Source organism: Triticum dicoccoides, chromosome 4A (assembly GCF_002162155.2).
Source record: "Triticum dicoccoides isolate Atlit2015 ecotype Zavitan chromosome 4A, WEW_v2.0, whole genome shotgun sequence".
Lineage (NCBI taxonomy): Eukaryota > Viridiplantae > Streptophyta > Magnoliopsida > Poales > Poaceae > Triticum > Triticum dicoccoides.
The window spans coordinates 580,320,087-580,332,705 of NC_041386.1; the positions used below are offsets into that span (position 1 = coordinate 580,320,087).

General features: G+C 46.1%; 1 protein-coding gene across 1 annotated transcript; it reads left to right on the forward strand.

The window, feature by feature from the left end:
* The first annotated feature begins 8,842 nt into the window (after positions 1-8,842).
* On the forward strand, positions 8,843-12,139 carry LOC119286920 (phytanoyl-CoA dioxygenase 1-like). Its single transcript, XM_037566391.1, has 9 exons — positions 8,843-9,062; positions 9,196-9,317; positions 9,535-9,595; positions 10,007-10,075; positions 10,632-10,750; positions 10,831-10,978; positions 11,070-11,214; positions 11,302-11,388; positions 11,888-12,139. The coding sequence occupies exons 1-9, from the start codon at positions 8,858-8,860 to the stop codon at positions 11,928-11,930; spliced, it is 999 nt and encodes a 332-aa protein (XP_037422288.1). The 5' UTR covers positions 8,843-8,857; the 3' UTR covers positions 11,931-12,139.
* The last annotated feature ends 480 nt before the right edge of the window (positions 12,140-12,619 follow it).

Consider the following 12,619-nt stretch of genomic DNA (forward strand, 5'->3'; position numbering starts at 1 on the left):
GGCGGTGCGGAGGCGGCGAGCGGCGCGCGGGGGAAGATGAGACGGGCGGCGGCGTGGCGCTCTAGCCCGAGCAGGGGAGGAGGAGGGCCCGCTCCGGGCCTGGCGGGCCGGCGGGAGTGGCGGCGGCGGGCGATGTGGGCGTGCCCGGGCGGACGAATCCCGGGGCGCCACATGGCGGCGGAGAGGCGGGCCGGACAATGTCCGTCGGCAGGTTTTCGTCCGGCGCGGCGCGGAGACGATTTCTAGGGTTTCGAAGGTAGGAGGAGATCAATCAGGGGGTGTTTAAATAGGCATAGAGGGAGCTAGGAGAGTCCAAATGAGGTGCGGTTTTTGGCCACGCGATTGTGATAAAACGCTCTAGGTGATGGAGCAGAGTTAGGTGGGTTTTGGGCCAAATTGGAGGGGTGTTGGGCTGCAACACACATGAGGCCTTTTCGGTCCCTCGGTTAACCGTTGGAGTATCAAACGAAGTCCAAATGGTATGAAACTTGACAGGCGGTCTACCGGTAGTAAACCAAGGCCGCTTGGCAAGTCTCGGTCCAATCCGGAAATGTTTAATCCCCACACATGAAAGAAGGCTAGAAATGACCACCGGAGGAGAACGAAGCGCCGGAATGCAAAACAGACAACGGGGAAAATGCTCGAATGCATGAGACGAACACATATGCAAATGCAATGCACATAATGACATGATATGAGAAGCATGACAACGACAACAACACACGGAGACAAAACCCGAACCTGAGGGAATAAATATAACTTAACGTCGGAAACGGCAAGAGTTGGAGTACAAATTGGGAAAGTTACATCTGGGGTGTTACAATGATCTTCATAGTAGGGAGTCTCTTGTTTTGTGACTTTCTTATACTACTGGGAATTTTTCATTATAGAACTTGGCTTGTATATTCCAACAATGGGCCTCCTCAAGTTCCCTAGGTCTTCGTGAGCAAGCAAGTTGGATGCACACCCACTTAGTTTCTTTTGTTGAGCTTTCATATATTTATAGCTCTAGTGCATCCGTTGCATGGCAATCCCTACTCCTTGCATTAACATCAATCGATGGGCATCTCCGTAGCCCATTGATTAGCCTCGTTGATGTGAGACTTTCTCCTTTTTTTGTCTTCTCCACATAACCCCCCTCATTATATTCTATTCCACCCATAGTGCTATATCCATGGCTCGCGCTCATGTATTGCGTGAAAGTTTATAGGTTTGAGATTACTAAAGTATGAAACAATTGCTTGGCTTGTCATCGGGGTTGTGCATGATGAGAGCATTCTTGTGTGACGAAAATGAAACATGACTAAACTATATGATTTTGTAGGGATGAACTTTCTTTGGCCATGTTATTTTAAGAAGACATAATTGCTTAGTTAGTACTCCATCCGTTCCAAATTATTCGTCGCAGAAATGAATGTATCTAGAACTAAAATACATCTAGATACATTCATTTCTGCGACGAGTAATTCGGAACGGAGGGAGTATACTTGAAGTATTGTCATTTTTATGTCAATATGAACTTTTGTCTTGAATCTTTCGGATCTGAATATTCGTACCACAATTAAGAAGAATTACATTGAAATTATGCCAAGTAGCACTCCGCATCAAAAATTCTGTTTTTATCATTTACCTACTGGAGGACGAGCAGGAATTAAGCTTGGGGATGCTTGATACGTCTCCAGCGTATCTATAATTTTTGATTGCTCCATGCTATGTTATCTACTGTTTTGGGCAATATTGGGCTTTATTATCCACTTTTATATTATTTTTGGGACTAACCTATTAACCGGAGGCCCAGCCTAGAATTGCTGTTTTTGCCTATTTCAGTGTTTCGAAGAAAAGGAATATCAAACGGAATCGAATGGAACGAAATCAACTGGAGAAGTTATTTTTTGAAGGAAAGCTACCGGATGGACTTGGACCCCACGTCAGGAGCCAAGGGAGGTGCTCACGAGGGTGGGGGGGCGCCCCCCTAGGGCGCGCCCCCTGCCTCGTGGGGCCCCCGAAGCTCCACCGACGTACTTCCTGCACCCATATATACTCACGTACCCTAAAACTTCCAAAAAGCACAATAGGTCGGGAGTTCCGCCGCCAAAAGCCTCCGTAGCCACCGAAAACCAATCTAGACCCGTTTCGGCACACTGCCGGAGGGGGCAATCCCTCTCCGGTGGCCATCTTCATCATCCCGGTGCTCTCCATGACGAGGAGGGAGTAGTTCTCCCTCGGGGATGAGGGTATGTACCAGTAGCTATGTGTTTGATCTGTCTCTCTCTCATGTTCTTGAGGTGATACAATCTTGATGTATCACGAGCTTTGCTATTATATTTGGATCCTATGATGTTTTCTCCCCCCTCTACTCTCTTGTAATGAATTGAGTTTCCCCTTTGAAGTTATCTTATCGGATTGAGTCTTTAAAGATTTGAGACACTTGATGTATGTCCTGCCGTGCGTATCTGTGGTGACAATGGGATATCATGTGATTTACTTGATGTATGTTTTGGTGATCAACTTGCGGGTTCCGCCCATGAACCTATGCATAGGGGTTGGCACACGTTTTCGTCGTGATTCTCCAGTAGAAACTTTGGGGCACTCTTTGAGGTTCTATGTGTTGGTTGAATAGATGAATTTGAGATTGTGTGACGCATATCGTATAATCATACCCACGGATACTTGAGGTGACATTGGAGTATCTAGGTGACATTAGGGTTTTGGTTGATTTGTGTCTTAAGGTGTTATTCTAGTACGAACTCTAGGGCTGTTTGTGACACTTATAGGAATAGCCCAACGGATTGATTGGAAAGAATAACTTTGAAGTGGTTTCGTACCCTACCATAATCTCTTCGTTCGTTCTCTGCTATTAGTGACTTTGGAGTGACTCTTTTTTGCATGTTGAGGGATAGTTATGTGATCCAATTATGTTATTATTGTTGAGAGAACTTGCACTAGTGAAAGTATGAACCCTAGGCCTTGTTTCCTATCATTGCAATACCGTTTACGCTCACTTTTATCATTAGTTACCTTGCTGTTTTCATATTTTCAGATTACAAAAACCTTTATCTATTATCCATATACCACTTGTTTCACCATCTCTTCGCCGAACTAGTGCACCTATACAATTTACCATTGTATTGGGTGTGTTGGGGACACAAGAGACTCTTTGTTATTTGGTTGCAGGGTTGCTTGAGAGAGACCATCTTCATCCTACGCCTCCTACGGATTGATAAACCTTATCTCATCCACTTGAGGGAAATTTGCTACTGTCCTACAAACCTCTGCACTTGGAGGCCCAACAACGTCTACAAGAAGAAGGTTGTGTAGTAGACATCAGTTGTTTACATGTGTCCTTAAAGTTCTGGATGGGCCGGGTCTTTAACTCCGCCCATGAGCCGATGGAATTGGGTGACAACCCTTTCAACCAAGTACGAGCCGTTCCATCCAACATCATAGTGAAATACTTAGCCATTGCTGCATCGCTGACCTCCAACAGCTCCATCGCCATCTCATAACTTTCAATCCATGCCCAAGGCTGCAAGTCGGCCGTGTAATTAGGCACCTTACGAGGCCCCTTAAAGTATTTTGACAAGCGCTCATTACGTATAGCCGACACCAGGCAAGGGACACCTCCTGTTCTTGTGGCTACTCCTGCCTCAACAGAGGTTGCCGGATAAACCGGAAAAGCCTGATGAGCCGCCTGCTCAGCTGCCCGCTCAGCCTCTTGACGGATTCTCTCCTGATCCGCCAAGTTAAGGGCTCCACCCTGCGCCGGCTGATGCCTACGCGGTTGGTTACGGCGTTGAGCGTTGCTCGACATAGCGGCTGAGTCCGTACGCCTACTATAGCTCGGGCTCCGGCTTGGGCCAGGGGTTGAATGGATTCTGTCTCGACTGTAAGAGTACGCATCCTACTGCGCCAGAGCCGTCTGAAGAAGTTATCTCACCCTTCATGTTTCAATTGCTGTCGGAGAGTCGCCTTCCATCGGGAGAGCCGCCAAACGAGCCGACGCAACAATGAGATTCTCCAAAGGGTTAAAAAAGTGACACGGTGGTATTGGTGTGTAATGAGGCGGAGCGGTATTCATACGAGGTGGTTCCATGGCCCGCGGTTGAACCGGCGCCCCAGCCCCAGGTGTCATGATCCGGTTTGCCTCCGGCGGGTTACTTGGACCAGCCCCGGGTGTGTGGAAAAGGTTCCTAGGATCGTACGTCAGAGGCAGACGTGACTGATTTTTTTGGTGCCTTCTCCTCATGACCTTGTTTGACGCATTCAGATCCACCGAGGGCCGGAAAGTCTCCGCTTGAAGCTGCTGAGCACGAGCATCCAAAGCCGCCCGCTCTGACCTCTTTTGCTGCTAAATTTTCCTTGGCCTGTGCAATCTCTTCGCGTAGCCGTGCCACCTCCGCGTCATGCTGAACCTTATCCGCCGGCTCCACTACAACAGTCAACAGAGCCGTCAACTTATCCATGAGGTCCATTAGCATCTGAGCCGGGGGGGTCTCCTGACCCGGTTGCTACCGACCCGGTGGTTATTGCTGCCGCAGCCGTAGAGTTCTGCCCGGGTTGAGTGCCAGCCATGAAAACTTCTGCTCGATTCGGCGGCTCAGAGAGGTCTGAAATACTGCTGCCATCGGAACAGCCCCCAAGCACGCCATCTTATAGCTGATACAGAGAATCTATCTCGCCTAAGGACGACTCACTGTCGGAACAGATGGCCGTCTCACCGCCATCCACTGATCCTTCAGAGAACTCACCTCCATGGATGCAACCCACGAAGGCATGCTTTACGGCAGGTTGGGCCTAGGCGGATCTCGTGCGCTGAGCCGTCTCGATGAGGTTGGTGCAAACGTCTAGCTCAGGGCCTGACTCGCCGATCCGGCCGATGAAGACATGGATTCCACCAAAGGGGACCCGGTGCCCGTACTCAATTGAGCCGGCCTCGGGCCCCCAGCCTTCGTCGTTGATGTAGAGCTTGCCGCAACGACTCTTTGTCATCCAGCCCACAGCGTATCCCTCAAGCCCTTCGAAGTTGCCCTTCAAGAACTCAAATCCACTGTGCGGTGGCCCCACGGTGGGCGCCAACTGTCGTGGAATTGTCACGGCATATGTCCTAGCGAAAGGACTTAATCGTAGGGCCATCGCAACTAGGAAGCTTAAAGGGGTTAATCGGGACAAAGGACACGAGAGGTTTATACTGATTCGGCCCCTTACGGTGAAGGTAAGGCCTAGTCCAGTTGATGTTGTATTACCAGGTTTCGATGACCAAGGAGCGAATCCGCTAGCTTGGCTATCGATCTCTTATTTCTTGTCCTAAGCCGCCGCCGGGTCGTCCTCTTATATACATGGGTTGACGCCTGGCGGCCTACAGAGTCCCGGCCGGCTCATAAAACGTGTCCGGCTCGGTGACTTCTTTTATATGCCTTTCTTTACAAGTCTTTCTTTACATACGGCGGTTTACAATATTGGGCCTTAAGCCGCCTCTAGGCCTAGGCCTTCTACAAGCCTTAATAAACTATCACCTTGAATATTACTGGGCTTCTTTTGTAACCTGCCATTGGGTTTGACCCGGCCCCTCCTGGGCGGGTCATACCTGGTAGCTATATTCCCAACAAATTCCTTCAGGAGGAGGGATCCATCTCGGCTGTGCAGGAACCACCATTGGTTGTCCAGATGTATTTTTCTTCGGGTTGCATTTGTCAAGCTCCCTGACGAACTTCAAGATGAAGTGGTATGTAGTCAGTGGGCTCTGAAAATGTGTTCGTGTAGCGCCTGTCATCGTGCAAACCAAAGTGCCCATAGGGTTGTGACTACCAAGAGAAACTCCTACGAAGAGAGCATCTTCTGGAGCGAAAAAAGCCATCGTTTTGCATCTGGTTCCGTGGTTGTGTTCAAGGCTTCCACGAGATCCTGGTCAAACAGTGCCCAGACGCATCTGGCAACCGTGCAATGAAGCAACGAGTGTTGCCAGGAGTCCTCAGCTCCACAGAGGCCACAACATGTCGTTATGGACATATTACGATGATGCAGCACATCCGCAGTCGGGATTGATTGCTGAGCGAGCCTCCATATAAAGATTTTCAACTTGGGAGGGGCATTCACCTTCCACAACACTTTCCATGATTGTTTTTCTCTGTCCCCATTCGACGCAAAAGCCCTTCCTTCGAGCCACGCCTCTCTTGTCATCTTAGTTTCAACTAGCATGCGGTAAGAGGATCGAACTAAAAAAACACCACTTCTTTCATGTACCCAGGACCGAAAATCTTCAATATTCCGTGTGCATAGCGGGATGGAATATATAGCTGCAACGTCTGATGGTAGGAAGACTTCATCAATCAGCGTTCTGTTCCATACAGCACTAGGCAGAATCAGTTCATTAACCGTCTGAGGAGGGTCTGCCACTCTGCTCACAATTGGCCTCATGTTCGAGGGCCTCAACAACCAGTTGTGATGCCAGATGCTCGTCGAGTGACCGTTGCCTATTCTCCTGATCATCCCTTGCGTGAGCACCTCGCGGCCATCAATGATGACGCGCCATATCTGGGACGGTGCCGAGCCTAGTTCGGCATGTAGGGATTCTTCAGAAGGGTAGTACTTAGCCTTGAGAGTTAGGGCACTAAGTGATTCAGGGTCCATCACGACCCTCCATGCCTGTCTAGCGAGGAGAGCAAGGTTGAAAAGTTCAATATCTCGAAAACCAAGGCCTCCACAATATTTTGGTTGCGTCATTGTACTCCAAGAGACCCAGCTAGGCTTCCGTTTTCCCTCTTTGCCGCCCCACCAGAACTTCCTAATCAAGGAATTAATATGCTCACAAAGACCGCGTGGAAGTCTGAAACATGACATGGAATAAACTGGAATTGCCTGTGCCACCGATTTAATAAGAACTTCTTTCCCTCCTGCCGACAGAAGTTTTTCCATCCAACCCTTGACCTTGCTCCAAACACGGTCCTTTAGGAACTTGAAAGCCCCGTTCTTACAATTTCCCACATCATATGGCATTTCCAAATATTTATCAGAGAGCGATTCAGTTGGAATATTCAAAGCAGCCTTTATCTCAGTTTTCAAAGAAGTAGGACAACCCTTACTAAAGAAGACTGAGGATTTTGCAAGATTTATCCTTTGACCTGATGCATTGCAATAATTTTCCATTAAGGCAGACAACTCATTTGCTCCAACAGAGATGGCTTTGACAAACAGCAGGCTATCATCAGCAAATAACAAGTGGCTTACCGGCGGAGCCGTCGGTGCCACTCGAATTCCAGTGAGGTGCGATGATTCTGGTTGGGTTTTTAAAAGGTACGAAAGGCCCTCCGCTGCAATCAAAAACAGATATGGAGAAATTGGGTCTCCTTGACGGATTCCTCTTGTGGGGGAAAATTGTTCAAGTTTACCACCATTGAACATAACAGAGAACTTAACCGATGTTACCATTCTCATGACAGAAGCAATCCATGATGGTGCAAACCTCATCTTGGTCATAATAGCTTCCAAATAGTTCCACTCAACACAATCATACGCCTTCATCATGTCAAGTTTGACAGCACAAAATTTGTTCCTCTGAGCTTTGTTTCTCTTCATAAAATGCAAACATTCATAAGCCGTAATGATGTTGTCAGTGATCAGACGTCCTGGAACAAAGGCGGACTGCTCTTCGGAAATTATATCAGGAAGGATTTTTTTCAGCCTATTAGATAAAACCTTGGAAGCAATTTTGTAAAGTACATTGCACAAACTAATAGGTCTGAATTGGGATAGGTTAGTGGGATCCTTCACCTTTGGAATTAGGACTAGGATAGTCTCATTTATCACGTGAGGACTCTCTTCTCCTTGAAGAATCCGAAGAACAACATTGGTTACTTCAGTGCCACACAGGTCCCAGTGCCTTTGAAAAAAGTGCGTCGGGTAACCGTCCGGACCCGGGGCCTTTGTAGGGTACATCTGGAAGAGAGCTGATTTCACCTCTTCCCCCGTATAAGGAGCTGTGAGACCTTGGTTCATTGCATGTGTAACCTTCACCGGGACAGCATCAAGGACTGTTTCCATGCCTATAGTGCCTTCTGACCTGATTAAATAAAACTCGAGTTTGGTTTCTGTAAAATAATTCCTCACGAGCGGGCACATGGGCCACTGCCGCACTAGCACGCCACGCGGACAGCACGTACGTTGGAATACGGATGAAGGCACCGTATTTGCATGATCGGACAAGTTTGAGCACCAGTTTCATGTATTTTACAACTTTAGGCACCAAATTAACCGCACATGACAAGTTTAGGCACCTCCGATGTATTTAACTCTTTGTTTTAATAAAGGTTATGTTATAGTTTTTTTTTTCAACATAGGCCTTGTTACAGGAATTCGTTGTAGTGAGCAGCAAGTGCGACCACATGGGTCGAAGGAAATGCCGATGCTCCCTTGGGACAGCAGTGCAACGATGGACACAACTCCTCGTGATGGACGCAGACGCCGATGCTTCCCTAGGACGGTTGATGCAGCTTGAGTTCGGGAGCACCTCGACAACTGACGTTCATCGTCGAGATGGGCGGCAGCAGCGGCGCCCACGCCGGTGGCGAGCGTCAGTGGCGACGGTCAAAGCAGCACGAGGAGGCGTCGCCTTGACGGGGAGTTTGGGAGGAGCACGAGTGGCCACTGCTCTCATGGGGATGCACATCGAGTCCCGCAACACATTAGTTATTGTGATGAAGAAATTGTAACAACGAATTAGTTGCGAAACCTGGTCTACGTAATATGTTGTTCCTAGTCATTTGATTAAAATCAGATCCAACAGCCACCCAGGCGTGCATCGTTATCTCGTGAGGTGATCCCAATCATTTCCCTATCAAAACAAAATCTCGGTTGATATCACATGGGCGCGCTCGGGTGGCTTCAGGAATCAGGAAACTGCATCGACCAGACAAAACGAAAACGTGACAGCAAACAGTTCCGTACCAATCTCCTCCACTGGTCAATCCCCATCCCCTGTAACGTTCATACACCTACCTCCTCCGCCGCCGCCATGCCGCCGGCCGGCAGCCTCACCGCCGACCAGCTCAGCTTCTTCGAGAAGAACGGTGAGCACGTCTTCGTCGCACCTCATCTCCCCCAACCTCTCTGTCTCCCAGCATACGGGGGCAGCTCCCCCAATCTCGAAATTAGCAGCGGAAGCCCTAATCTCAATCTCGCGTGGGCTCTCGTTGGTCCCAGGCTACCTGGTGCTGGAGTCGTTCTCCAGCGCGGAGGAGGTTCAGGCGATGCGGGGCCGCATGGCCGAGCTCGTCGAGGGCTTCGACGGCGCTGACTCCAGTGTCTTCTCCACCAAGGATCATGTATGCCGTCTCCAACTTGCCTTATTTGTTCAGACTTCAGAGGGATGCTTTTGACTTGCCAAATAATAACCGCTAACTTTGTAGGCGTGTGCCAGTCTGCCATGTACATTTCTCCGGATAACTAGCTTCAAAATTCGTTTGATAGATTGAATCTCTAGTCTCACAAGCCGTCCGATCTGGATTTGTGTTTCCGGAATAATTTTGTTTTCCTATGCAGCGGCAGTTGAAGGACGACTACTTCTTTAAGAGTGCGGAGAATATATCTTTCTTCTTCGAGGGTATGTGATATCTGTCATCTTGGACTTGTGGGAATGAGTTACCCTTGTCAATTAGGAATCACCAATCTGTAGCATTTATCATTCATGCTCCTTGAACTAGGAGATGCTAGGTAATTTGTTACTCCCTCCGTTCCTAAATATTTGTCTTTTTAGATATTTCAAATGAACTACCACATACGGATGTATATAGACATATATTAGAGTGTAGATTCACTCATTTTGCTCCATATGTAGTCACTTGTTGAAATCTCTAGAAAGACAAATATTTAGGAACGGAGGGAGTAGAAAATAAGAAGATATGAGTTGCAGAGTTACATATGGTGAACTGTGCTGCGAGTTCTGTTCTTGTTTTACATCTTAGCTCTTAATGGTGATTTCTCTCTTGTCACTTTGCTGTTTCTGTGACCGCAGAAAAGGCATTTGGAGATGATGGATGCTTGAGACAGCCAAAGGAACTTTCAATTAATAAAGTTGGACATGGTTAGTATGCCCACAGTGCAATCAAATTCAGACATAAATTATTTTACATGTTTGTCTTTCAAACTATATGATCAATTGGTTCCTGTGATATCATTTGACTGTTTATGTTGAATGGCCCAAGAATGTGTTGTCCCATGTGCAGAACAACAAGGAAATTCCATATTCACTAAAAAGCAATAAAATTGAGCATATCTAAAGAAAATGCAGCTGATTTAGACGGTGCTAATAGTTTTAAACACAATCATGTTGCATTTCAGTGGACTGCATTGTTCTTATTTAGAAAAATAATATTCGAAGTTCAAACTTGCAATTAAGTATGCTGTTTTTAATTCCATTAATCTGGAGCTAAGTCAAAAGTGCATGTGCTTCAGGGTTTTTTTCCTCATCTGGAGCTAATTTATTCATCTTAGGCTCTTGGTTGCTATTTTCTTGTTAATACGAGTTAATATTCTCTATGGTGTGGTTGGCTTTTTTGTATATGCTTACATATTTTCTTGATGACATAATTTCTTAATTATTTAGATATATAACCTTCGCCATGCTGTATTTTATGCAGCACTACATGAACATGACCCCGTGTTCAAAAAGTTTGCTTTCTCGGAGAATATTTCTAGCCTGTTCTCTTCTTTAGGGTACAAGAGACCTGCAGTTATTCAATCTATGTACATCTTTAAGGTACCTTTTGAAGACTCTAGTTAGTTTTTGTATGATATGAATGTTTCATTCTTATGAGGTTTTTTTTCTTCACATTTCAGCAACCGGGCATTGGTGGCGAGGTGGTGCCACACCAGGATAATACGTTCCTTTATACCGAGCCTCTATCCTGTACAGGATTGTGGCTTGCACTTGAAGATGCAACAATAACCAATGGTTGCCTATGGGCAATTCCCGGATCACATAAAAGTATGTTAGATTACCAAATTATCTATCTCAAAAAGTTCTGTTGCTATCAACTATCTATTTTTTATCTGACATTTGCAATGTTCTGGACCAGATGGTCTAAAAAGGCGAATGATCAGAGATGAAAATGGTACTCATTTTGATCGACCCTCCCCGCTTTATGACCAGAAAGAGTTTGTACCACTGGAAATGAAATCAGGTGACTTTGTTGCTATTCACGGCGATCTTGTACATCAGAGGTGAATTTCCTTTCTATATCGCAGTTGCTTCCCTGTTGCTGTTTTCTTTCTTACCTTTCGCTAACATGCTTTAGCTTTCTTTCACAGCTTCGAGAACCTTTCTCCAGTGTCAAGACATGCACTGAGCTTACATGTAGTTGACATGGAAGGATGTAAATGGTCCAAGGACAACTGGTTAGTTCATGATGGCGTGACAATGGTTCAGTTGCAAATTATAATTTTTAGATTTTATTTGCTCAAGATGGTGTCACATAATTAACTTTCAGAACTAGGACAGCGAAATGAGCCCTAGTGTTCACTGAACTTGGCAAACACTTGTTCCTCCTCAGACTGAGCTGCTGGTTTTAGACAAGCATAGTTTTCTATTGCCATGCAACAGCTTCGTAATAACTGAAGACATATTTGGTTACCCGTGAAGAAAAATGAAACATGATATTGTGTGAGTATAGTACTTGTTCAGGTTAGGTTAATACTTTTGCTACTTGTTTGGTTATGTTAGTCGTAATACTTGAGGTTATTCTGTCAGGTGTCCAACGATATAGCACTCTGATCTTATAATTAGAAGTTTGTGTGCGCTGACAAAGCATATGCCACACCATACCTAGTGATTTGTGTACACAGACTTGTTGATTTTACTTACTTTTTTACATGATTTTTTATGTTTGTTTCTCAGGATACAAAGGAAAACTGCGCCTGAACCGCTCTATGTGTCTTAGTTCAGCCAGTTACTAATAAACATGATATCGTCAGCTAGCAGTTTCAGTTGCTTTTCATCGGTGCAGTGAAATTTGGGAACGCCGCAGAGCAATGCTGGTTTCTTTGTTGTCTTTCACATGTGTACATGTAAATACTGAATACTTGCTGTTGTGTTGTCATGATATCAGTTACTATCTGCAATCCTGAAATAAATCCAATTTCCTCCTCAGAATCTGCCGCGGCTGCTTTTTGTTTCATGAGCACGTATCATGATAACTGCTCATTATTTCTATTTTTCGGTGTGATTTTCTAATTTTGTGGTATTTTCGATGTACCGTTTCCAAATATAAACAATCACCAGGAAAGCATGCACGTAAAACTGGGCCATTTATCTCAAAATAAACTAACTCGGCCATGTTCTGCAAAACTCATAGTATGATGACAATAAGATCAACTTAGCAAAGCCAGGTCCTAGCAGGAGAGGAATCTCAACATATATCCCTTGGTAATCCATGAGAGCAACACAAGTGAGGAGCACATTCAGTTATCCAACGGTGCACGTGTGATGGTGAGATCCAACGGGCTGCTGTTAATTGGCTTTTTACCTTAATTATTGTAAGTTAACCCAGGGGCTTTGTTTAGGCCTCATGTTGAGTACTAGTACCTCCATCCTGGTTTATTGCCCCCCCTTTGTAATTTGTGTCAATTT